The 26,712-nt window shown below is 39.2% G+C and overlaps 2 protein-coding genes across 2 annotated transcripts; both read right to left on the bottom strand.

The window, feature by feature from the left end:
* Positions 1 to 841: 841 nt before the first annotated feature.
* On the bottom strand, positions 842 to 10,500 carry IMPA1 (inositol monophosphatase 1). The gene is made up of 8 exons (XM_018078981.2): positions 10,218 to 10,500; positions 8,772 to 8,905; positions 7,017 to 7,121; positions 5,757 to 5,802; positions 5,511 to 5,619; positions 4,679 to 4,787; positions 3,043 to 3,194; positions 842 to 2,610 (listed from the first exon to the last, which is right to left on the bottom strand). Exons 1-8 carry the CDS (start codon positions 10,278 to 10,280, stop codon positions 2,492 to 2,494), a joined length of 837 nt encoding a protein of 278 aa, XP_017934470.1. The 5' UTR covers positions 10,281 to 10,500; the 3' UTR covers positions 842 to 2,491.
* Positions 10,501 to 15,715: 5,215 nt separating this feature from the next.
* ZFAND1 (zinc finger AN1-type containing 1) lies at positions 15,716 to 25,905 on the bottom strand. Its single transcript, XM_018078972.2, has 8 exons — positions 25,838 to 25,905; positions 24,754 to 24,796; positions 23,065 to 23,104; positions 22,621 to 22,748; positions 22,444 to 22,535; positions 21,506 to 21,630; positions 16,464 to 16,619; positions 15,716 to 16,321 (listed from the first exon to the last, which is right to left on the bottom strand). The coding sequence occupies exons 1-8, from the start codon at positions 25,890 to 25,892 to the stop codon at positions 16,151 to 16,153; spliced, it is 810 nt and encodes a 269-aa protein (XP_017934461.1). The 5' UTR covers positions 25,893 to 25,905; the 3' UTR covers positions 15,716 to 16,150.
* Between the last annotated feature and the right edge of the window lie 807 nt (positions 25,906 to 26,712).

Genomic DNA, 26,712 nt, shown 5'->3' with positions numbered 1-26,712 from the left:
TCTTGTAAATACACAATTTTATCTTAGAATTTTTTTTAAAGAATTTAAGATGATTAACTCTGCCACTCCATATTTCAAAGCAACAAACCCACACATTTTGTTTTGAACATTCAGAGACTACTTCATACATAAACTCTCAAAAGCATTTTGATTACACAGCAATCATGCCTTCTGTTTTACTACAAAAACTTGTCAAAATTACAGGCTGGCACAGAAACAAAATGCCTTTGAAGTTAAATAATTACATTTCAATGTCCTTTCACATGATGAAAAATGCATTTATATTAAATGAAGCGGTATCTGAGAAGATAATACTTAGCAAAGTGGCAAACTGGGATTTCTGATCCTCCTAAAAGGGTGGCTGAAATTGAAAAGAAAACAGTGATAAAAACTGCCATTTAGAGTAAAAAAACCCCAATCAGGCTGGTCTCCAACACAAATAGAGTGAAAGGGCCAAGATAAGAAACTCATATAAATTTTCCCTCAATAACATTATTAGGAAAGCTAACAGTGAGAAAGCTACACGCTTCAACCAAAAGGATGGATCTCCAAAACAAATAACTGGCATGATAATCCACAAAGTTTGAGTCTGAAGTTGGAGATGATTAATGCACCACGATCTCCTTGGAAGGGGTCGAAATATTCACTCAAAACCCCAACTGCAGGTGCATACACATAACCCCACATCCAAAGGCACAACTGTTTATGATCTATGCACATCAGAGGCCAAGAAGAAAAGAGTGTTCCAATGAGATGAAGTTTGAGGCCCACAAATCCAGCTTTTTGGGACGCAGCACTGCAGTCTGATGAATGCTAAGAAAGGAAGCACACCAGAAGCCACTGCTCCTAAAGTGTATTTATTTCTAACATGTTCTCCCATCTCAAGTATTTTTTTAGACGTCTCCATTTCACAGATAAAGTTATGCAGAATTTGTTATATAAAGGCCACAGAAATGTTACAGAAGACATAATTCTCAAAAATAATGATGATCCCACATTGTTTACAGCAATAAAGTTACAGTGAAATGCTCAAAAGATTTCCTTGTCAATGGGAATTTAAAAAGTAAAATTCATATAAGTCTGGCTTTTTGACAAGACCTTTAAACAGTAGGCTGACCTCATTAACAATAATCATCTGGCGTTAGATACAACTTCATATTAAGTACTTCTGCAAAATCTGTGAAAATCAACTGACATAAAAGACTGAAATTTATAATAAGCAATCTGTTGAAACTTCAATAGAGTACACCATTTCCAAAATAAAAAGTGGGACAGCAGTACAAAAAGTCAGGTTTTCCAAAGCATTGCTGTGTCTTGACTAACCAACCAAGGAGACAACTTTTTGACACAAAAAAAAGTCTAAAAATCGTTTTAAGTTACATCTTTAAATTAAAGTGCATTAATTATTTGAACAGTGCACTGATGCCTTTAACAATCTTAAATACAAAAATTCAAAGAACCAGTATAGTTTTCAAAGTTTGGAACAACTGAGACCAAGAATTAAATCACTAATATTTCTTAGATTTATAAAGAGTTTAGGTTTAGCTATGTGTCTTTTGTGTCTGTACACTCTATAACACAACAGAAACCTGGTCCTGGTTGGTCACTGTTTTTTTAACTTACAGATAATTATGTAAAAAATATGGACTATAGGCTTATTTTTTTGCCATCTGAGTTATTGAAAACTCTCTTGGATTTAATTAGTCCTTAGACTTTGAAACACACTGATCCATGAAGAAACTCAAGCAAAATTAACAAAATGCAAATCATACTTCATCTTCATTTAGAGTAAGAACATTTGGTGATAGGTGTGCTCAGAACTTCTGTGAGATACACGTATTTTCTGGCACAATATCTCCTACTTTTGCAACTGTAATAGATTTCCAAGTGTACTGGTCATGTACAAGGCTAAAGAAAGATTGTGTTTATCTACCATAAGAAAGGGAGAATGATGCCTACAAAACCAATGACAGGTAAGTAATAAAGCCTTTAAACTGCAGCCAAAACAACATGCAACTAACAAATTCGGAAATGTGTGGACTACCTCTAAAAAAACTGCAACAAGTAAGGAAATGGATACACTGAAGATCAGATAAAGACTGGATAAACAGTAATGCCTTCATCTTTTGGGTTCAAGATCAGATGTGAGGTTGTGGTGTAAGGACTGATTTTTTGTTTTGTCACTCACAGAACTAGAGATCTTTATTTATCTATACATCAAAGAGTCTCTTGCTACGTCTTCATTGTAGTATAAAACTTGAAAATACTAGTTGCATATATTTGCTTTTTTTTCTTGATTTTTATCTAATTGTGATGTTACATAAAATAGTCAACAGTTAAAGCTTACTCAGAATGTTGTTCCAATCTCAAAGCTCTACTTAGCAGTCACACCAGTACTGAAAGACTACCATCTATTCAAGGTGTAGAACAAGCACCACGTGGGAATATGAGACAACATTAGGTAATGACATTTCAGGTGTAGCTTTGGTATTCAGTTAGTTGCATCATCTCTTCTCAGAGGAATTACTTGAAGTGCTTTGGCTATTCTCTCTCCTATAGCTCGACTACTTGCTGCAATTATTCTTCGAGACATCAAATCAAATGGTCCACCTAGAAACCAAAGCAAACAAAGAAACCAGCTTATATACAGAGAAAATTAAAAGTTGCTAAGAAAACAAGTATTGAAAAAAAATCAAGTGTAAATTATACATTATTATTTAGGACCAAGTTTTGACTCTGGATAAAAATGCATTCAACACAATAGGTGTCTTGTATGAGCTACATTTAAATTCTCTTCAGCGTATATGTACAACCTTTTTTCACTCTTCCATGTGTGCAGCCAAGGGATTAAAGGCTGTCTTGTAGTTTAAAACATACAATTGTCCCTCTCTTTGTCTGTTAATGGGATGGGAACTCTGTTCAGTAGTGGCAGCTTGAAAAGAGGATTGAAAAGAACTCTTTGCCCTCTCGTTTCAGCTATATTTTGCTCCCAATTAGCCATTTAAAAGGACAAGAGAGTATTGTGCAGGCCCGTGTATCTACCTGTTACATCCAGCAGCACTCCACCAGCTTCAGTAATGATGATTCCAGCTCCTGCCATATCCCAGCAGTGAATCCCCATCTCATAATAGGCATCAGCTCCACCCGTTGCCACAAGGCACATGTTCACAGCTGCTGTACCAACAGCTCTAATCCTAAAGGAGATGTAGTTGTTGTTTTAACTGAGAACAGTTTATAAAAAAGCTACAATGTCTGTGTACACTGCACAGAGAACACAGAAGTGTCATATGCAAAGTGAACCGACGTAGAGAAAGTGTGACAGAATGCTGCAGTGAAACTTGTAAAGAAATGGGAATTTCTTTAAGCAGCTTGAAGAGTTCTCCAAATATAGCAGATTTCCAGAAATTGTATTTACAAATTCTGTTAGTCAATTTTGTTTTAAACATATCTTAAATGATTTCTTAACCTCAAACATATTATGGAAGATAATCTACACATGAAACAGTAACAGATATTCTACTTTGCTCTTTGAATACAAAAATTCAAGTAGAGCATACGCTACTCAGAGCTGAAAAACCAGTTATTTCAGTTCTCTGGTGATGCTCAGTAAACATCCCTGACTTATAAAACCCTATAACAGTTAACACAAAAAATAAATTAAACAGCATAAATTTTGTCTGGATAACTTCATCAAACTCTTGTGTTACATATTTCAGTTTCTTTTGGAAATGTGGATGCACTTACTGAGTGTGGCTTGTACAAATAACTGCAGTTATTTCAATTATCAGTAGAACGTACATTAAATTGTAACTGGTAGTAGCTGAGTTACTGCAAGAACCAACTTCAATCAACTCCAATCTCAAATTACTGTTTACAAATAAAATGCCAAAGCTGAGCTGACGACACACCTAAAATGTGTTCCCTACTTACAACTTCGCATCTATTCTTTAATGACATCGGAAGACTTCTGGAGGTAGAAGAAAATCTGCATGTTAAGTGAATCCCGAGAATCTCAGCATCAAACTACAAACCCTTTTAGTTCAGAAACATGAATACAGTTGAGTAACAAAAAACTATCTGCTGAAACCTCCTTTAATTGTAAAATGGTTTGTGGAGATGCAGGCTTTGGTTTCTCTGGAGGAGAGGAAGCAGGGAATGTAGTCAAAATAAGAGCAGTATATAGACAATTCCAAGTGCTTGGACAAATAGAAAAAAATTTACAGCTTTGAAAGATGAAAGGGAGATGTACTTCTGTCTCCTGATATATATAAAACCCCCCTCCAAATTTTCATTACTATGAGGAAAGGAAACTAAGAAATATAATAATGCTCCATCCAAGTTTTACTCTTTGTGTGTTTCTAGGGAGGAAAAATGGCACAAAATTATATTTCAATTTTTTAACTTGTAAATACAGTACTTTGTAGTCCTACAAACCCAAACATGCTTCGCTTCTCAATACGGATTGTTAGGTTCTCTTACATATTGTTTCTCTTACAACTTGAGAAAGTCAAACACAACTAATTTCTCTGCAGAAGCTACTAAACAGAAACATTTAAATTATGTTTCACATTTAAGATGTCAAATGTAATGCAACTAATCCTTCCTAAAAATGATCACATTTACAACATTAATCACTGCCATTATGTATAAATATATATAAAAATAGGAAGTATCTTACCCATGAATAGGAATACTGAGAAGTCTTTCCATGTTAGAAAGAATTATTTTTATAGTCTCTGGGTCACGATTTGACCCCAATTCTGTTACTAAAAGGGATTTTGTAATGTCTGGAAAAGAAACAAAACCTCAATCTTCCAACAGCACAATTTAAATAATAACAGTAGCTAGCAGAGTTTACTTAATTGCTTTCTTGCAAGACTGAATAAAAGGTATCTTAATAAAATATTACATATATTATACATATAAAAATCTGTTCTTACTTGGAAAATGGCAGGAAAAAATAAAATACAAGGCACAAAGCATGATCTGGTGCATATACATTCAAATGTGCATATACAGTAATCAGTGCTGTTAGTAAATAAAATTCTATTGCTATAAAAATTAACACAATCCTGAGATCTTTAAAGCTCTCATTTGAAGTGTGGATTTTACTTTACATGGGTTGTAAGCATAGAAGAGTGCTACTGACTTCAACCACTAGGTAGCACCTGCGAGAAGCTGAATTGTTTGGCAGATTTGTTACAGACACTCACAGAGAGATTACAGACAGGCAGGGAATTAAAAACAAAGACACAAACTAACAAAGCCCCAACACAGACATCTGGGGAACAAAATCTTCAATTGCTGAGTCCTGATTTTGCACAGATCATGTTATATGTATCAAAGAGAACATAAGAACTGTCTCTCAAAACTAAACAGCCCATGGGCAAAGAAAGTCTTGCAAAACAAAACTATGACCTAAGAAACAGCAATATATTCAGGTGCAAAACTGTTGCTGTCTTATTTGCCATCTGGCAATTACCAGAAACAGGCTACTCAGTTCAGCTTACCTTCTTGGCCTGATACTTGAAGTTTCTGACCATTGCAAAATGCACCTTTTCCTTTTCTGGCAGTATACATCTTGTCTTCTATACAACTATACACAATTCCAAACTCCATCTGCAAGAAAAAATAAAAATACCTTGAGGTTTTTTTTCCCCTTCCTTCCTATTTACTGTGAAATCACAGAATTTAGTTGTAACTAGCAACAAGCAATTAATTTGGGTTTGATTAGATATTAAGTAAAAAAAGTATACCTTTTTGTTTACAACAAAGCCAATTGAAACTGCCACAAATGGAAACCTACAAAACAAAACATTTCACTAATTTATAGTGAGATACTACACTTCTTCAATTACAACGCTTACTCTTAATATGTAAAAGTTAAACGTAATCTATACTTCAAAAAGAAACTAGGACTGTAAAGAAAACAGTTTTCTGGAATTTGCACAGTTTAGTTGAAAATAAGACCCAACACCACTAATTACCATTTAAAGCACAGACTTTTCCACCCACTGAAACTATCCCTGTCACAGCTGTTACTAGCTCAGGGACTGTTGTTTTACAGCCACAGAATACAAACAAGCCTCTGTGCTACTGACCTTTCTCAGAAGGAACAAGCTGGCCAAAATGGTTCCAAAAGCAAGTTACCTCTCCCCCCACCTCCCCTTTCTCCATCAAAAGTGAGATATCAGAGAATGCAGGAAGAGTACAGACAGTGGGAATATATAGGATATGGTGGGCTGCATCTCAGTCTAAGTTTCAAACATTTGCTTTTATTACTATCTGCAAATAATATAGACTTTTAAGCCTGAAAATCCAGTAAAATGGATTATTTTCTTAGTGCTTTTTGAACAAGCTATTTAGCAGGAGTCAGCAGCTGTTTAAAAGCCATGGGGCACATAACAGCAGTCATTTGAAAACTAGAATCAAGTAAACTCAAAAGCTCACTAGGGTCAAAATCCATCTTGTTTCAAAGACTACTCCTATAAGGAACAGGCTGCCAGCATTACACTGAAAGTCCCCTCCCCACCCTAGTATAAAACACCACTGACAGTTACTGGTGGTATTCTGCTCTCTCTTACAGTAGAGGCTCTTAGATCTCAATGGATTTAAAATTTCTTAGAAATCATCACTTGGAGCTCTTATTGCCTCCCTGAAGATGCTGCAACTCCTAATTCTGAGTCCTGACCTTTACTGTTGAAATCTGCACACCTCTCTTTGGCATCTGTGGCAAGACTGCTGACCCCACCTATATAGAACAGGCGTCTCATGGAACAACTGGTGTTGGTTACAGAGTGAGACTATTAAGACACTTACAGAAATACTAAAATGCTTATAAAAACTGCCCAAGAGCTCTCAATAAATGCAAACAGCAATCTGTAACTATTAACAAGTTCATAGTATCTCTTTAAAAGCAATTTAAAAGTTAAAAACAACCTTACTTTCATGGAACTGGAGAAAGAAAGAGAGTAATCAGTTGAGGTTGCTAACAGAAAAAAAAATGAAAGGTGGACCTGTGTACGAAGTTGGTAGTTCCATCAATAGGGTCTATAATCCATGTGGGGTTATCTGTCAGAATGCTGCCCTCTCCAGCTGCAACAGATTCTTCCCCAATAAAGCTGAAGTAGCAAATACATTTAAAAGACAGAAAGAAATTGATTAAAAAGTCTGAATTACAACACTGTCCTTGACACTAAAATTCAGTGATCATATGAAAAAAAGATGAGAAATACACTATTTATCTGAAAAGCACCAACCACATCCAACCAAGCTTGCATTGATATTTGTGATGTCAAAGATAAGCACAAAGAATTTTGTGTTTCAATATACATTACTGGAATTTAGCATTCAAAACAGTGATGTTTAGTTTTACAAGCATTACAAAACAGTAACATGGTGAAGGGAGGAAATCCAAACAAGAGCTGCTGAAGAAGACTGTGGAGTGCATGGTCAAACATAGTACTAAACCCAAGGGACACACAGGCACAATGCCACAGGAAATGAAATTTCACACTTTTGCTGCCCATAAAAGATTAGTTCTGAAATGCAAAATTATTAGGATGAAGTGGGTGGAATTCTCTTCTACGCCTTTTCCATGTTGTTACAATTTATCACACGTTACTCAACCCATGAGAAGCTTGCACCAAACACATGCTTTCCTCCACAAATATGTAAAACGAGAGGAAACAAATAAGGTCTCTTTAATATTGATTGAGAGTTTTATGATTAACTACAGAAGTGAAGATGACTAATCAGAAAGGAACAGCATGTTTCCAAAAAGCAGCAGATCTTCCCAAAGAGATGAGAGACTGAGTAATTATTTAGGTGGATGAGTAATTCATTAGAAAGAGAAGTTTAACACCGTTATGACTAATGTGACACCAATTATCTAAAATAAAAAGCAGCTAAAATATTCTAAAATGCTTATCAAGGTTATTTCAAGGTCATTCCACAGGTCTGTATGCTTACAGTAGTTTGGTTACGTTACTGAACTTTTGCATAACTTCAGCTGTTCCAGTTCTACATATATTTCCTACATTCCACATATATAGCTACAATAACAAAATCTCCAAGAAAATGAAAGAAAAAAATAGCAAACCTACTTTAAGGAAACAGTACTAACCTTGAGCCATTATGTCAAAATAGGAAAGAAAGACCATGTAAGTGAAATACCTGTAATTCATCCTTCAAGAATAAATTTTTCGGGGGGGGGGGGAAGGGTGGAAGAGAAGAGCAATGTAGAAAATCAGTATTTTGTATGACAGACTTTCAGTTATGCAGAATCAGAAGATCCTGCCTTCTTTTAGAGATGTTTAATGTTCCCGAACTGTATGAGATTTGCTAAAGGCACACTCAGTTCCATGGGCCCCATCCAACACAGACAGCAAAGGCACACTAGTTTCAACAGCAGACAAGAAACGTGGGTTCTGAGTATCCTGGGGCCACCTTTGATTCTCCAACACAACTAACCAAGAAGTTACTTACAGCTGCCTCAACTGGAACTGACTTTCAGCATTAAGTCTGGAGCAAGACTGAGCTCATGGCAGTAGACCTGCAGACACCTTGTTTTGTTACTACAGCCCTGGGCAAAACCTCAACCTACTACTACTCTAAACCACTTAATTTTATCGAAGGTATTTACTGAATGGTACAACTTTACAGCATGCCAATTGTAATGAAATTTTACCAGGCAAAATCATAAACTTTCAATTTTCTTCTTCCAGTCACCCCTCCCCTTCTGTCAAAAGCGTACTCATAAGACGCCGTACCTGTGAGATGGATACTTTTCTTTTACCAAAGAAATAATGAAGTTTTCTACTTTTTGATCAGTTTCTGTCACCAAATCCACCGGTGAACTTTTAGTCATAATAGATATTTCTTCTTTGAGTGCTCCACGGATTATCTGTTAAAAAAAAAAAAACCAAAATAAAAATCTTTCTCCACTAACAGTATGGAAAATATTAGTTTTCCCAAAAAATTTGAGCATAATTTTTACAGTTATTTTCTATACTGCACATACAAAACACAAAAGCAAGCAGTGACAAAATCTGGATTTAACTGCAGGAGCTAGGACTTAGCCTTGCATCTCCAGTCCCTATCAGCACAAAGTTTTACATGACCTTAAATCTAAGATCCAGGAAGATCCACTGGTACATGAAACCAGGGTCCATTTTGTTAGGACAAGTTTTAGATTTATAAATTTAAATACCAGAGTTGAATAAACACCTAATACTGAGCTCAAGTCAGCTATTTTTAGCCACACTCTGCATTTATGATCTTAAAACTATCAGAATCAGCTTAAGCAAGAATCCATGCCTCACAGCCCCCAGATTTTTTTTACTATAACTCAGAAAGATTTTCTGAGGGAAGGTTTTAATGAGGTCATTGCACAGACAATTTTCTGCAGATTCTGCAGCTCCAGGGGACAGAATTAGCACATGTACCATCTTGCCTGGCTGCCACAGCATTCAAATGTACCAACCAGAATTACTAAGAACTGAACATTTGGTAACCACTCGTGCTGAGGCTCTGCCAAGATGTACAAACTCTTTCTTGTTCCAGGGCATCTTAGATCGCAAATGGGCAAAGTACCGTCACTGCAAGGGACGTATACTGCAAGCAGTCTTCATGAAGAGATACACAAAATCATAGAATGGCCTGTGTTGGAAGGGACCTTAAAGACCATCTAGTTCCAACCCCCCTGCCACGGACAGGGGCACCTTCCACTAGACCAGACTGCTCAGAGCTCCATCCAACCTGGCCTTGGACACTTCCAGGGACCAGAGAACACAGTATGGTATTGTCTCCCAACAAGAGGCCACTGCATAAAGCTGATGGAGACATTCACAAGAAAGACTGTCATCAGCTTTCAAGTGGTAAAATAAGGAAGACAGGAGCAGTTTAAGGTGGAAAATTGACACGATCTTTGTTTACCACGATTCTGAATTTTATTTTACTTTTTAAATCAGATTTAAGGAACAAAAGTTACTCTTAAGTCTTTAATCAGAAAACTGCAAAGTTGTTTTCTTAAATTAAACAAGTTGCAAACATAAAAAACTCTAATTTTGCACTTGTACATCATGAATGATTCTGCTAATTTATGTTTTCGACAAAACACTCTTTAGAAGAAATTTCTACATCAACCTCCTTCAAAAACCTACATACATACTAGACTCAATAAATAATGCTAATATTTATAAAGAGTTAATACATACCTCCCCAGCTTTCCTTGCTAAACCAACTGCATAATCCATACATTCTTGCCAGGGATCTGCCATCTTTTCTGAGGTAAACAGCCTAGCAAAAGGAAAGATTAACGCCAAAATTATTATGGTTATTTTTTTGATTTTTTTTTTCTTTACAAAATCCAAGTTTCTTGCTGAGATACAGCCTAGCGATCGAGGAAACACCCGGCGAGCACGCCCCGCCACGCTCCGGGGCTGTGCGGTCCTGCGGGCTGCGCCCGTCCCGAAGCGATGTCCGGACGGCGCGCCCCTTCACGGCCGGACGAAATGGCGGCGCGGGCGGGCCGGCAGCCGGAGCCGGGAGCCGCAGGCCGCAGCAGGAGCCGGGACTCCCACCCCTCCGGCCGTCTCCGCTCCCGCGCAGCGCAGGCGGCCGGGACGGGCCCCGCGGGACCGCCTCCTACTCCGCGCCGCCCGGCGCGGCGCCGCGCCTGCGTGTGAGGTCGGGCGGCCGGCTGCTTCGGCGGCAGCGCTGTCAAAATGCACAGTGAAAGTGTTGAAATTAGCCTGTGATGTCGACTTCTTGTTAATAATTGGACGCGGCGGCGTGGAGATAACCGTAAATGCTCTCCCATGGGGCACGCGATTGGAGTTTATCATGGGATCAGAGTGGTTTGGGTTGGAAGGGGCTCTAAAGATCATAAGCAACCCCCCTGCCGCGGGCAGGGACATCTTCCACTAGACCAGGTTGCTCAAAGTCCCATCCAACCTGGCCTTGGACAATTCCAGGGGTGGGGCATCCACAACTTCTCTGGACAAACTGTTCCAGTGCCTCAACATCCTCTCGGAGGGTGAGTTCACAGGGTTCAAAGATTTTTGAAAATAATTTACAGTTCAACTGGTGCATTTCTAAGATTAATTAAAATCATATAGAGGAAAAAAGCTTTCCTTTCCAAGCCTGAAGCTTTCCTTTCCAAGCCTGACTGATACCACTTTCTTTTTTTTTTTTTTACTTGTGGTGTTTTGACCCTATTGTCGGTAATCAAAGCAAAACACTGAGGAGTTGTCTTCACAAATTGCAAGTGATGTCACTTACTGTCATATGTAAAACAATGGTCTGCTGTAAACAGCAGGGTTGTAGTTTGCTTTATGGTTGTGGACAAGGGTTGTAGTTTGCTTTATGCTTAAAATAATCGTAAAATATCTACATCGCCAAAAGACACAGTCTTACCCTATGTCCCTAATGGCAATCCAACCCACAGATAGGTGCTTTCCACATCGGCGAAGATACAGTATCCACTGCCGGCAATGCTCTTGTGTCACACAAGTCACTGTGCCATTCCACTTTTCCTCCTTCCCTTCTCATAAACAGGAATAGTGATATAAGCCTGCTTTTTAAAGGATGCGTACTCACTGAAGAACTACGGAGATGATAAATTATGTTTTTACTAATTATTTTGGAAGTCATTCTTTACGAGGTTGTATTAATAGCATGCAGCCAGTTGAAAGAGGCACTTTGTTTCAGAGTTGGGTTTTATTGAGGGAAGCTGCCAAACATGCCTCAGTACAACCTATATAGGACTGCACAAGTATTATGGAAAATGGCTTCTTTGACATTGTTAATAGTATACTTAACATTACAGGAAGGGTTTTACAGGAGATTTCAAATTCTGCATTGATCCTAAAATCAGAAGTAAACAGGAATGCCTGATAAGTAAAAGAATTTCCCTAATCCAAACCACAGTTACCATTCCAGCCGAAACAAAATTTTGTATTTCATGTAAGAGGCTACTATGAGGAGAACTGAGCTGCAAGGAGATGTATTTTCAATTGACACCTGATAAACAAGATGAACAGAGGTGATCTATTGATAAAAAGTCTTCAGACTGATCACACTCCAGAGCACATACTTTTCCAAAGCAGACACAGAAATGGAAAACGCTAAAAGTACGAGAGATTACTTCCTGCTTTCTTAGTGTGATATATTGTTTCTCGTTTACTACAGCATTGCCCAGCTGATCTAATGGCTCTCATATCCGAGCAGAATTGAGCTCTTAGTATTAAATACAACAAAACTGTTGTTTCCAAACTATGTTCTGTATATTACAAATTTATGCCAGGCAACTTTGTAGCAGTGTTTGAACTGGAACAAGGCTGGGAGCTGCTACCAGAAGCAAGTTTGCAAAGCCTTGACCTTGTGCATTCTCTAAAATTATTATACAGACAGAACAACCAAAAAGCTTAATATTGACCTATTTTAGTAGTTTGGCTGAAATAATGTTTATTATAAAATCATTAGGTATTTCTTTTGACAAATTCCTCTTCTCGTTTAAGCAACTTTGCATACATTTTCTTTGTAACTACTAGAAGTGAGTTTAACATTTTATTTATTAACTTTGAAGTGAAACAATTCAGCACATTCTAAACACAGGCCTGTAAAATTAACAGCAGTTTCAAATGTCTCCTCCAAAGTGTTTTATAATTTTTTTCAAATACAGTTGTTGAACTTTCCCTATGAAAATGTGCTAAGATAATAAGCTGTAGAAAAAAACCAAAAAATTATATATGCTAAGTAAAGATATGCTAGAGTCTAAACAGGTAAAATGTGAGCAATCCTAGCCTAGGTAAGATACCAAAGCTCTGGGAAAGTTTCTGCTTTTGTTCCTAGTATAATTGTTTAGGGTAGAGTTTTCACCTCTCCTCAATTATTTACCTGTCAGACTAGCTTAATTTGGTTTTGCTTCTCAGTTTCTGAAAACTAAGTGGAATTAGCTTCTATGTACAATCCCAGACACATTCCTGGAATAAGATGAATGTGAAAACTTTTTGGAGTCTTATCAACTGTGACTTGCCATGTTAGTATTGTCATTACAGGCTGCTAGCTCTTAGCAATTACTGGCGATTGATGAAAGCAACCATCCTGGTAAAACCTTTGAGGTCTCCCCAAAGATTTATTTGCTGTATCCCAAGTCTATCTTCCCTTTATCCAAAACAAATGTTATTTCAAGTATTTTGCCTTCAACTGCTAAGGCAGAAAAATCAGGGGCAGGAGAAAGGGTGTAAGCAGAGAATGAAGATTTTCTGCTGAAAAAAAAAATGGCCCTGTTGTGTAGCAGCATTTTCCACTTGCTTGTGTAACAACGGGGGGGGGAGCAAGTGCTGTTTAGGGCTCTTCCCCAAATCACTGGTCCCACAATGATGGTTGGCCTCTTATTGCATATTCCATACCACAGCAGCCTAAATGCAAAGAAAGATGAATGGAAAATTGCAGAGGAAAGGGAGGAAAAGAAATAACAAGAGAAAAAGGAACTGTTCCTCTTGTACTGGAAAGGAAGATAACAGCAGGAGAGACAGGCCAGAGAAATGCTCCTATAATTTCTGCTGCCAGGAAACAAACATTTCAAAAATATCCAGCCACTGAAAACCTTTCCTTGAGGGAAACCAAAAACATCTTCCTTTTTGTGACATTCATACCACATCCAGTAAAATAATTTATCAATTCCCAAGTCATGTTAAAACTACAGTAAAGAGTACCATAAAGCAAAATGAGAAACAACTAACAGTGACATGCTTACTGAGATCTTTTTGGGTTTTTATGCAAGTCAAATCAATACATAATAATCCTACAGATATTCCTAAATTGTTACGAAGGAACTATTGCTTGGTAGTAATGAAAACTACAACACTTTACAGCCAGCTGAATGTTCAAAGACCACATTACTGTTCTACCAGTGGGGAGAGTAGCTTTGAAAAAGATGCCAGGGAGACTCCCCTTACATTGTGATTTTTTTTAATTGCAGCTGTGCCTAGAATGGGTATGTCATACATGTCTGTTTCTCTTCAAACTGGTATAATGAACGACAATCCAACGTGGACATTGTTTCCCTTTAGGCAAGCACATACTGGAGGAAAACCTGGACACTTTTTCTCAGTTAGTGAATGTGGTAACTGAATGAGCCCAACTACCAAATCCAAATTTGGTGAATGCCCAAGTGACTGTGGTGAATTGTCCATCTCCACCTGCATGTCTGAGTCGTACATCTCTCCGCCTCATGTGAGCTCTCCGAACTGAAACTCCATTTTTCACAGGACTACCAGTATTCCTTAACCTTATGTCCCCTGCCCTCTTCATAGAATTTTTCCCCACTTCTGTGTATGTCCTGCAGTGGCAGGAGAATGTCCTTGGGATGCATCATATTGACATTTTTGAACAATGTAGACATTCATCTCCCTGTGGCCCAGCTACACCTCCAGGTGTCACTGAGTACATTCAGTCATGGTGCATGTAGAAGCTGGAACATCCTTACAAACCTGAGAATAGCACACGAAGATAGTCACCTGAAAGAAAGTGCCCCATTGTCTGAAAAAGAAAGATAGCTCTTCCCTTTTCAAACCCATTTAAAGGTGAGTCACGCTGATCTAGCAGTGAGTCAGGCTGCGGAAGACAGAGATTTCTCCCCCTTGGTCTGAATACTGTGCTCTAATCACAAGCCACTAGGTCATTTCAGTAGCAATGGATCACACCTTCCATGCTGCAGCTGAAAATCTTGCTAAGCCTCTTTAGTATCCGATGAATAGGTTTGCTTCAGTAGTTCTTCCACTCTGCACAGCCCCACAGAGCAGCAGAAATACACTACAGCTTTGCAAATAAAGCTTAGGCTTGTGCTTTCCACTGCTCTGTTCACATCTGTTCATCCACTGTCATTTTCTTGGAGAATTTTGACAGAATAGTTGTAAACAGGTGAAAGCAAATTGGAAGGATTAGTCTTGAAAGGGTTCTAGTCCTCTACTTTAAACAGAGATAGGCTCAAGGCCACCGGAGGACAAGTTTATGTTGTAACAGGTCTGTTCAGAAAGATAAAGCAAGGCTCCTTGGTTATACATCAGGAAGATGTATATACAGTTAGAAGAGTGTTGGCCCTACTATTTGTGTGCCACATTATGTGGTTTTGTGTTTCAGCAATTCAAAACAGCTGTGACTGTGATAAAAATGATCTCATGGTTTTTACTTCCTATGTTCACTTTGAATTTTCAATCCAGCTTTGAAAGAGATCCAAGATCTGGAGTACATCAACTACTGATATTATGAACTACCTTCTTAATGACCAACAAACAGGACACCAACAACTGAGGGGGTCACTAATTGTATAAGTCATTCTTATTCACCCAGAGGTGTAACTTCTTTATTTACAATCACTGTAAATAACCACTTTAAAACTTGGTAAATCACCTTGCTGACTGCTGAAGAGGATTTACCCACGGTTGGAAGTGCCCAGATGATATTCCAAGCTGTTAAATGCTACACTTCTAGTTAAATGATATTTCTTTCTCTCTGACCATATTTATTCCTCTTTTACACAGGAATTAGAGAAGAATAATTTCAAGTTCTCTTTTTATCCCCCACCTAATCACACAATGAGATTTGCAAACACAAGGAAGACATCTGTGTGGATTTACTCTTGCTTCAGAAAGCTTTCCTTCTAAACGTCTTTAACCTATTAGGAGAAGAAAGTGTGGACCTGGCATATGGACAGTCCTGGTTTCCAAACTCAATGAAATCTGTTCTCGTAGACATAGAAAAGATGCTGCAATAGTGTAATGTGTTTCTTTCCTTCAAAGAACTGGTACACTGCAAGTTTACATTTCCATTATTTATTAATACATACTGTCCCCACCATTTATAAAAAATAAATATAAAAATGAAGAACACATTCTTGATATTTTACAGCTCAATAGAGGAAGAAGTTATTCTAGAATGTAAATATCTGTAATATTAATTATTATAATAACTAATTTTCCTTTCAGGACTTTGATCTTCTGTCAGTCAAGCAACTTGGAAATTGATGGGAACTGTGTCTTTAAAACTGAGGAGAGATTTTGGCATACCAGTGATTTTAAAAGAAAACTGGACTTGCTAAAATAGAATGCTTCTGAAAAATCTTATTTTTTTTGGTGATAATTTACTAACTAAAGTATGACTCTGTATCTTCTATAAATAGAACATCATTATCAAGATACTCCAGAATTATATTTCCTCCATTGTACAGTGGACAGTCTTTATCAGACAGCCACGTTTCCAGTGTATGTTCAAATGGCAAGGCTTCTCCAGAGACAGTATGGCATAATCTCAATTTCTGTAAGACAAATAGCACAGAAATTAACATCAAGATTTGCCTATCCGAGAGGAAAGACATGGGGTGGAGGAGAGAAAAAAGGCTAAAGAAAACTAAAATCAAAATGCAATAACCTGGAAAATATTAGTTACTACCGATTTACCTGGGATGTTGATTTGTTGTTGTCATTTTTAAGGCTTGCTAAGGAAGCTGCAAAATCTACTACTTTGCCAACACTCCACTTACTGCAAAAGAACATAGGTTTGCTTTTCTCTTTGTTCCCCTTTGGTAAAAATACTTGAAAGTAAATTCTTTCTGCCTAGAAAAACATGAAAAATAAAACAAAATTATTCACAGAAGAAACACGTAATTCCAGTCATACACATCTAATAGTTTTTCAGTAAAAAGCTTAAACTTCAGCCCCAAAATTACCAACTGAAACTTGTTCTATTCCATCAGGACCATTTTACTGCAGAATATAAATGACTGAGAGACTGAGATCATCAAATCCAACCCTCTCCCACTGCAGGCACATATATGATGGACTGCAAGTCTAAACGGTGAAGAGAACATCTTTTGCCATGAGTCCCACAGCTACTCTGTTATATACAGACAGACAGGAGAAGGTGTCTGCCCTGGGGAGAAAAAGGTGAGTTTAAATCAGCAGTACTGGCTTTTGGCAGCAGTACAGTGTCTCAAATTGGAATGCAAATTCCCTGAACAAGAATCCGGTCATAGCTAATCCTTTACCTGGTTTTCCTCCTTTTACGTACTAAACACTCTTCCTCCTAGACTGAAATATTTGTTTAAGAAATTTCAAGAGTAACCTATGAGAGAGAGATTTTCAACAGGACTGGGACAATCTCTTCTTCAGGTTTATTTCAAGAGAAGACATAGAGCAAGCACGACTGCTACATTCATCAGGTAGGACTGCCCTTGCTGAAGACAAATCAGACACTATCAAACAAGACAGAAGTCTCTTTTTAAAGTTTTTATTTATGCCTTCCCTAGAAACATATGGAACTACCTTAGCTATGTTCATAAAGCTGAGTCTGAATTTCAACCTGTGTATTTTCCTCAAAATTTGAGTGTGCTTGAGAAAATCTTCAACATCCATTAATATTACAAAGGGGCAAAGGAAGCAGGACCTGAATCTTGCTCAAATGTAAATGACCAGAACTTGTAGAACAGCCAACACAACAGCCCTCCTATTATGGACACATGCTAACATCAATCAACTGCTACCTGTGCCTCAGCACATTCCTAGTTCGTCCTCCAGTTCTAAGGATGATAAAATAGTTTCCCACAGTTCACAGGAACTTAATTCCCAAAGCAGTTCATTCTACTGTTGCATCCCTGTAACTACAGGATATGCTTCCCGGAATTTCTCTGTCATATTCAAGAAAATACTGATTAATCAGGGACACAATGATTAACAGTTTTGCAGCATGGCCCTCCTGTTTTGAGCTGGTCAGTCTCCAGAGGGATAACACTCATCAGGTCCGACATCAAAAGAAGCAATCATTGGCAAAAAGCTAATCTAAACAAAGAGACCAAGGAAATGATATTTCTAAGATAGGAGGATTTTCCTCAACATAGAATAAGAAAGGTCAGGAAGGATGCTCTGGTGTCACATGGTCCAAAATCATGCTCAGATCAGGGGGAAATTTAAAGCTGGACTTGACTAAAAAGGTTGGTAAGAGGTTGCTCCAAGTCAGATTCAATCAAGTTGTGAACATCCCAAAATGTAGATTCCACAAATTTTCAGAACAGCTTGTTCCAAAGTCTGACCATCCTCACCGTGTGGTTTTTCTTCCTAATACCTTAATTGGAATTTCACACACATTGCAGCCTGTGCCCATTGCTCCTGTCCTTTTGCTGTGCACCTCTAAGAAAAATGTGTCAGTCCTCTCTACATAGTGATGAGAGAACTAATATGCCTAACAGGCATTCCAGAAACCTCATATTTAAAAAATCTGTCATCAAAATAGAACAATCTGGGCAGAAAAAGGCTAAAAGGAGTCTAGGAAGCAATGTAAATAGAGAGGTGCTAAAGGTTAACATGCTTAATTTATCAGTGTTAGAATTATTGCTATTCTAGATGATTAAACAATTAATATCCAAATGAAAAAATTGCTGGTAAGAGAAATTATCATACAGTAATTTGTGGTACACTATTTAGTTTACTGACTTTAGAATTAGGAAGGAACTTTAAATTTTTCTTATATAAATTGAGAGTGGTTTTTAAAATTATGTTCCACAATATTTGAAATTACTCACTTTCCTGCTAGCCCACATTTATTACAGTGGTACTACTAGTGAAGAATGCTACCAGCAGGTCTTTGTATTATGACATCTTCCTAAACAGTTATGTGGTTTCTAAACAAGTATAAAGAAAGAAATTCATAAGAAGACTCAGCAATCAAATAGCTGTTGCTGCTTTTTTTTTTTTTTGATAATTAAATTCCAGTGTATCTGGAATTCCAGGGTATCTGGAAGTGTTTAAGGCTGCATTGGATGGGGCCCTGGATGGTGACACAGTGGAAGGTGTCCCTGCCCATGGCAGTGGGTTGGAGCTAGATGATCTTTAAAGTCCCTTCCAACCCAAAGCATTCTATGATTCTCTGATGTTATGACATATACTCTACTAGGATAAACCCTAATAATAATACCATCATATAGAATGTTTTCAGTATTCTAAAAACCAGTATAAGAGGCTTAAACTTGGTGTGCTCCAACATAGCAATGTGGTGAAAAAGCAATTTAAGTACAGTTGTTTTAAGAGGATGCATAAGTACAGATCTAAACCCCTGATGAAAGAACCAAGGTGTTTCTAAACCCAGCATAATCTTGGCAAGTGAAAATACTTGAACACCAGGTGTGACTGACCTTGATAGTGAAAAGCAATAAGGAATCTGTGGAAAACTGCAAGAATCAAAGAAAGTAAAGGCTTCATGGTTTATCTACCGAAAAATTACAGTTGCTAGTGAAGGAAGGAGAAAAGGAGGAAAAACTACCCACATCTCTATCTAGTACCCCTTCCATAAATGGAAACCCCTTTAAATCACAAAGATATCCTGACTTATCTCTCCTATTAGAGAGCAATATCAGGAAAGCTAGGCAAAGGGATCAGACTGGCGGAGGTACAAGTGGCCCTACTCTCTGCCACTTGAGGACTGAGTCCCATCCTTTAGGCCATAGTAAACAATAAAGACTGATTTCTTCATGGATAGTGGAGCACAACTATTCACTATTAAAGCAGAATCCTGTCCTGGAGCTATCCCACTGAAACATCAGAAAATATTAGTAACTTGAATAAATGGAGCTTTTTATTCAATTGTTAAGGTAAAATTAGAACTTACTTTTGTCTCCCTCTGTCCCCCCAAAATAGCAAATGCAACCAGGAAACCTAAATAAGTTTGGTATGGATATTCTGTGGGCTGGATTCAGAGCAACACCAACTGGGCTACTGAAACATCTGATGGAGAAACAATGCTAAGGCCCCAGATGGGAGGTCACCTTTTTGGGGGACGAAATGGATTGTGGGCAGTAAATAAGTCCTCTGGTCCACTTGGCAAATTGATTATGTTGGACTTCCCCCATGAACACCCAAGGGTGGTGTTACATCCTTAGTGGCGTTAAAATAATGAAGTTTTTCTTGCTGGAAAGCTGATGGTTTTACCACTCTGGCAGGATTTGATCTATGGTTTGCTGACACTCCCATGCCCTCTGCTGTGCAATTTAATAATGGCATTCATGAAAAAAAATTTAAAAATCCAGGAATGGTGTGAATACGATGGAGTTGTCTGGGTCCAGTTCCACCTGTCCTACAGACCTCAAAATAATGGTGCAGTTGAGAAGTGGAAAGGTTTACTAAAATGAGCTCTAGGGTAAAGTTCACATAGAGGAAAATGAAGTCCTACTTAAATCTGTTTGATGCTTAAATAAGCAGATACCCACCAGATGCCTGGTAGAACAAGCTCATTTTCTTGCTCTTTAACCAATAAAATGCCTAAACTTCCCCCTGTCACCCCATCGTTTTTCTCAGGGTAACAAAGTTCTTATTAACTACCCTATGATGGTTAAAATATCTGTCACTTTACTAACTCCTTGAGTAAACAGCACATGGAAAACTTCCTAAATGCAGACTCCCTTTAACTTTCACTGAGGTTTGGATAGTTCCCAAGAATGAGAAATTTTTTAATGTTTTAGGTAATGAATGATACTTGGTCAGATTCTTTAGCCTGAACAAACCTGGAGTGTGCCCAAGGAATCATGACTTCACCTTCATAGAACCCTCAGCTGTAAAAAGATAACACAATACCCACTGTACTTTACTGACCTTATTTGTTCCTCCTTCCTCTCCGTTTCAAGAACAAGATGATAATCATGTCATTCAGTTTATGAAGTTCATTTCTCAAATGGGTTTTTTACACATACAAATTGTGTAACACCCTGAATCTTCAGGTGCTAATTCTGGATGGGTAGCTGAACCTGCTCCTGAAACACCTTGGTACCAACCTAAGTTGGAGTACTGACTCCCCAACCCTCCAAATTATCAAACTCAAACTTCTAAGAACGCATGGTGCACTGCAAATGCCCCAACATATAAATTCAGTCTGGGTGGGAAAACCAAGCAATTACATGTTTCCAGTCTAGACGATCACTCAAATATTAAAATAGCAAGCCAAGTATTAAGATTTGACCCAATGACCCAATCTGCAGAGGGTCCAGGTGATTAGGAACCACAAGCAGCTAAGATGTGCTATACAATTCTGTGCTATGCTACCTACAAAACTGTGTTACAGTGATTCTAAAAATCATGTTCTACTCTAATAATAAAATTCTGATGATCATCAAATTCTGCTAAAATGATAAAGTTTTAATGCAACTTAGTGCTGTCATCATTCTGCCAAGGAAAAGAACCTGTCTGTCCCCACAGTGTTGGGTGACAGCCATGTAGCAGGACAATACATTTCTACTATAAAATAAAAAAATTTGACCCAAACTCCACACAGACATCTTATAACACACATAAGACTAGTCAGATTGCTTTTGGGGACCAGGCTGAAACATATATAAGTGACTGTAGGATTTAAAAATCAAATCTAAAACCAAAATGAGGGAACTAGATGAAGATCAATAAATTTAGAAAGTTTTCCATTTCCTTTGAGAATTCAATTATTGAAAACAAACATCACTGACCTGAGGCAAGGACTTGTCCCCACATGCATGCATTTTCAGTTTCATTAATGCCACTTTTGCTGCAGTCTCACTGTTTTTTGCTCCTTTGCGTTTTTTGCTTTTTGCTTCCTCACTTTTTTTAGAATCTGAGAACAATATTATTCCTGTTAGTGTGATGATTCAGACTCTTTCCTGAACATATCTTAGAATTAGCCTGTTGGGCCTCATTGCATCTCCAAGGTTCCCATCCCTTTCATGTCCCTTCATGTCCTCCCAAGGTCATCTACCAGATACTTCTATTCAAGAATATTTGGAATTGTTACAGTTCTAGCAGAACTCCTTTACACTGAAAAGTAGATGAACATTATCATGATGTACAGACAGGCTGCAAAAGCCAAATAGATATAAATTCAAAAATTTCAACAAGCTGTGGCCAGCACAGCATTCATGTGACAACAGCTTCAGGTCCTCCATTCTACAAAATCTCACTGTCCAGTTGGGCAGTTTTGTTTATTCTCTTTCCCATCCTAGAACTTGTTTAAAATCTGCAAAATATAACATTATAGAGTCAATTTTTTTCTTTTGCCATTTTGGTTGTGTAGGTATAATCCTAACAGATTGGCATGCACACCCAAAGCAATTGCATTATTTGCACATGAATCAATATGTAAATAATAATGACTAGGTACAGTATATAGTATATAGTATTTGTAGAATAAGAACAAGATAATACTTCTGAAAGAAACTTAAGCCCTATTTAATCTTTAAAAATTCTCTTCATACAGTTGCCTTGTCTCAGCATAGATGAACAGTATTACATGTGACATGAGTTTAGGGCTATTTAACCAAGGAATCCCTATCTTTTTTTTATTTGGTTGAACCTGACCCCTTCAAAGGAGGTCAGAAGTTCAAATACTCTTCTGAAGAAAACTGCAGAATACATATCCTGCTGTACTTGCCTATAATATGTTTAACTAGCTGCTGGGTAGCAGCCATTCGAGGTTTTGGCGTGTCCAGCTTTTCACATTCATGGTCTGATTGATGGCGATGTCTGTAAACAACAGCATAAAACTTTTAATACCTTTTCCATGCACTAATGAATGAGTATTGATGTTTAAACACCTTGTTCCACACACCTTAGACAAAAATGTTTTCCACAGTAGGGACATAAAACTGGCAAAAGCTCCTTTCCATTGCAGTCCTTGTAGGAGCACGGATAAGACCTGTGCTGATCAGGTTTCACAGAATTGTTTCTTATATTCACCTAGGCATTAGTACAAAATATTTTGTGTAAAGAAACAGATACTACAGATACAAGTCCCCACACACCCTTCCCAAAGAACTGCCCTAGCTCTCAAGTCTATTCTCCTACTTTTGTCCTGGTTATGTTTAGCTCTGAGTTAGAAATAGAACCATCATTCTACTCACACTCAATTTACTTCTGAGAGGCAGAAAAAGAGTAGATTAATTTTTTTTAAGCTTTTCACATTCACAGTTAAATAATGCATACTTATATATGTATTCATCTAGTCTGAAAACACACAGCTAATTTTAAGGCAGGTCATATATTATTAGATTACCTCAGAACATCCATGAGCATCTCGGCTCCTGTGCTGAAGGCTTTATGGAAAAAGAAGAGACATTTCAGGAAAAGAAAACCATATGTGAAAACATTCAACTATTTAAAGAGTGATCTGACTACTTTTATCATGGCAACACTTTAATTAGATAATGAATCTTCTACAAAGTTTGTTCTAACCTCTGCATTTCACGTCTTGCATGACTGACTGATCATACTCTTCCTCAGTTTGTAAAACGTTTAGCTCTTGGAACTTATGCCTCAAGAAAGCAAGCCACTTCAAGAGAATAAAGACATTAGTATGCTTAAGAATTCAGCTCAAAGGAACTCGAGTTTGTCCATTTTAATGGATTTTCAATCACCATCCACAGCAGCAGAAATCCCTTGAGGGCTTATGACGTTTTAGAAGTGAAATCTGCCCTCAGTCTACCTGAGTTTAACTCAGTTGCCCTCTGCCTATCTGAAGTGTAAATCAAAGTGCAGGCCCCAATTTCAACCTTGGAAGAAACTCCAAATCTTTTTCTGGAACTAAAAATACCCAACCACCTCCTTTTATGACAAGGCTACTCATCGAGTTGACCTTGGGAAGCCCATAGATGTGGTGTTTTGCATTTCAGCAAAGCTTTTGACACTGTCTCTCACAGGGTCTTTCTGGACAAAACATCCCACACACAGTTAGGCAAGTCCATAATACAATGGGTGGCTGATGGTTTGGGTTCAAAGAGTTATAATAAATGCAATTGCATCAGGCTGGCAGCCAGTCACCAGCACAGTTCCCCAGAGCTCAATTTTAGGGCCAGTGCTCTTTAATTTTTTATAAATGATCTGGACACATGTTAAGTTTGCCAACAACACTAAACTAGGAGTAGCTGTGGAGCCCTGGAGGGTGAAGTCTTATAGACAGATTCTGGATAAACTAGAGACCTGGGCAGTCACCAACTGTATGAAATTTAACAAGAGCAAGGTGAGGATTCTTCACCTGGGATGAGGTAATCCTGGTTATACATACAAACTGGGGGACGAGAGGCTGGAAAGCAGTCCTGCAGAAAGAGATCTCTGGGTTTGGGTCGATGGCAAGTTGAATATGAGCCAACAATGTGCCCTGGCAGCCAAAAGGGCCAACCATGTTCTGAGGAACACCAAGCACAGCATTGCTAGATGGCTGAGGGAGGCGACTATCCCAACTGTACAGTGCACTGGTGTGGCCTCACACAAGTACCGTGGGCAGTTCTGGGTGCCACAATATGGGAAGGATGTCAGACTATTAGAGTGTGTTTAGAGAGTGACCAAGATGGTGAAAGGCCTCAAGGGCCAGACTTAGGAGGAAAACTGAGGTCACTTGGTTTGTTCACCTTGGAAAAGACCAGACTGAGGGTGACCTCATCGCAGCCTACAGATTCCTCAAGAAGGGCAGCAGAGCAGAAGGTGCTGAGCTCCTCTGGTGACCAGTACCAACATGGAGAGAAGCTACATCATGGGAAGTTCAGGCTGAACATGAGGAAAAGGTTTTTCACCGAGAGGGTGGTTGGGCACTGGAACAGGCACCCCAGGGAAGTGGTGACAGCACCAAACCTATCGGAGTTCAAGGAGTGTATGAATGACACTGGTTTAGTTTTAGTCCTGTGTGGAGCAGGGAGTTGGACTTGTTGATTCTTATAGGTTCCTTACAATTTGAGGTACTCGAACTTACCAAAAGACACCTGAACAGCCATCACATATAAAGGGGAGAAAATCTGAAACAAAGAGATTTGTTTTCAGTTAGACAACACGATTTTTGTTTTGCTAGTAGTTTCTAGGTTAATTTCCCCATGATTAACTTTTGCTTATCTATATCATAGGGTAGGTATCTTTACAAGGATATTTAGCAATTGCATATGCTTTACCTGAAAGTGTCTTTTGTGACAGTTACACTGTTAACTCCCCTAATCAGTAGAACAAAAAAACAGATGAGTAGGTAAATTATACTTACATACATTCCAGAAGTTGGAATTAGGCTTTAAATTAAATTTTTTTAAAATATCAAACTTTGACACTGGAACATTTGGCTAGCCATCAAACTTACCAGTTATTTTAAAAATGTAATTTATTGTGAGACCACTTAGAATACTATTTTCTGACATAGGACAATTTACATTTTTATTTTACAGGTTGCCAACTGGTGGAGATGGTTCTTTGAAAGGGATAGCATCTTCTTCATTTGACAAGGCATGATGATCCTGCCCCTTCTTCTCTAGCCTTCATATCATAGCATACATACCATCCTTGTAATTTAAATTGCACGTATGTACACCCCCCCTGCCTACCGCATTAGTTCTTAGAGATAAAATCACTTTGTTGTTCGCTGAATTCAACCACATCACCAATGGCAGCAAATGCCCTCTACTCTAGCCCATTACTCTGCGTCTCCATCCTTCAGATTTGATGTTAAGGGACCACCATGCAACTGGATTACAGAGCTCACGACGATCTCAGTCACTTCATCCCTAAGACCGAGTGGTCCCATCAGAAAGCTTTCGGTACAGGGGGTTTTGCTGCCTCCTTCTGAAAGATTACATTTTCAGCGACACTTTCTGAGATCACCGAAGGCAAGCACGGAGGAGGACCGGGAAAGCAGGGGATTAACCACCCAGGGATACAGCCGAGACGGCAGACCCTGGCACTGGGCCGCGCAGGGCTGCAGCAGCACGGAGGACTCCCCGAGCGGGGAGAAACCACCACACAACCCCCGCACCGCCCCGGCTCACCACCCCCGCCTCCGCCGTGTTCTCCCTCACCGAGCTGGCGGCAGTCGGGCACCCCGCAGTGCTGCCCCAGCTCCAGCTCCGCCATGGCCGCGGGACGCAGGAGGCGGGCGGGAGCTGGAGAAGCGGCGGCGACGGGCGGGGCCGCGCTGGGGAGGGGCTGGCGAGACCCGCCCCGGGGCGGGGATGCTGAAAGTCTGCCGCCCGTTTCGAGGTGTAGCTTCTGCCGCGCCGGGCTGAGCTGGTGTCGCGGGCTCGGGACGTGCTGGAGCACCGGCAGGAGCTGCTGGAGCGCCGGGCTCCGCGGAATCTGCGCTGACCAGGCCGTGTCGGCACTTCAGACTTCAGTGAGCCCAGAGCCGCGGCTGGTGCTCCTCGGGCTGTTACAGGGGAAAACATGTCTTGTGTCTTTCTTCTGTCGCTGTTTGCGTCGTCGCTCGGAGCAGGGCCTCTTCCCGAGGCGGGTGGGAGGCAGCCCGGCATTCCGAGGCGCTTCTTGCATCCTGGGACCTGCGGTGTCCTTTAGCGGCGCACCCGCCACTTTTGTAAAAAGCCACATTCCTTCAAAATTCAGTGTTATTTTCCCAGCCTTGACCGGGGTGCACGCCTGTGCCTTTGTGCGCTGCTTTCCCAAAACACACCTTCCTGCGGCATGTGTTCAGTTCTGGGCCCCTCAGAAGAAGAGAGACACGGAGCTCCTGGAGCCGATCCAGTGGAGAGCTACAAAGGTGATCAAGGGACTTGAGTATTTCCCTTACGAGTAAAGGCTGAGAGAGTTAGGCTGAGGAAGAACTCTACTGTGCAGGTGACCGAGAACTGGAACAAGTTGCCCAGAGAGAATGTCTCGCTGGAGACATTCAAGAACCGTCTGGCCACAATCCTGTGCTCTAAGATGACTCTACTTGAGC

The sequence above is a fragment of the Manacus vitellinus genome, unplaced genomic scaffold (assembly GCF_001715985.3).
Source record: "Manacus vitellinus isolate BGI_N305 unplaced genomic scaffold, ASM171598v3 scaffold_1_pilon, whole genome shotgun sequence".
NCBI lineage: Eukaryota > Metazoa > Chordata > Aves > Passeriformes > Pipridae > Manacus > Manacus vitellinus.
Note: the sequence above shows the minus strand (reverse complement) of the source record. Positions and strands in the feature narration are given on the sequence as shown.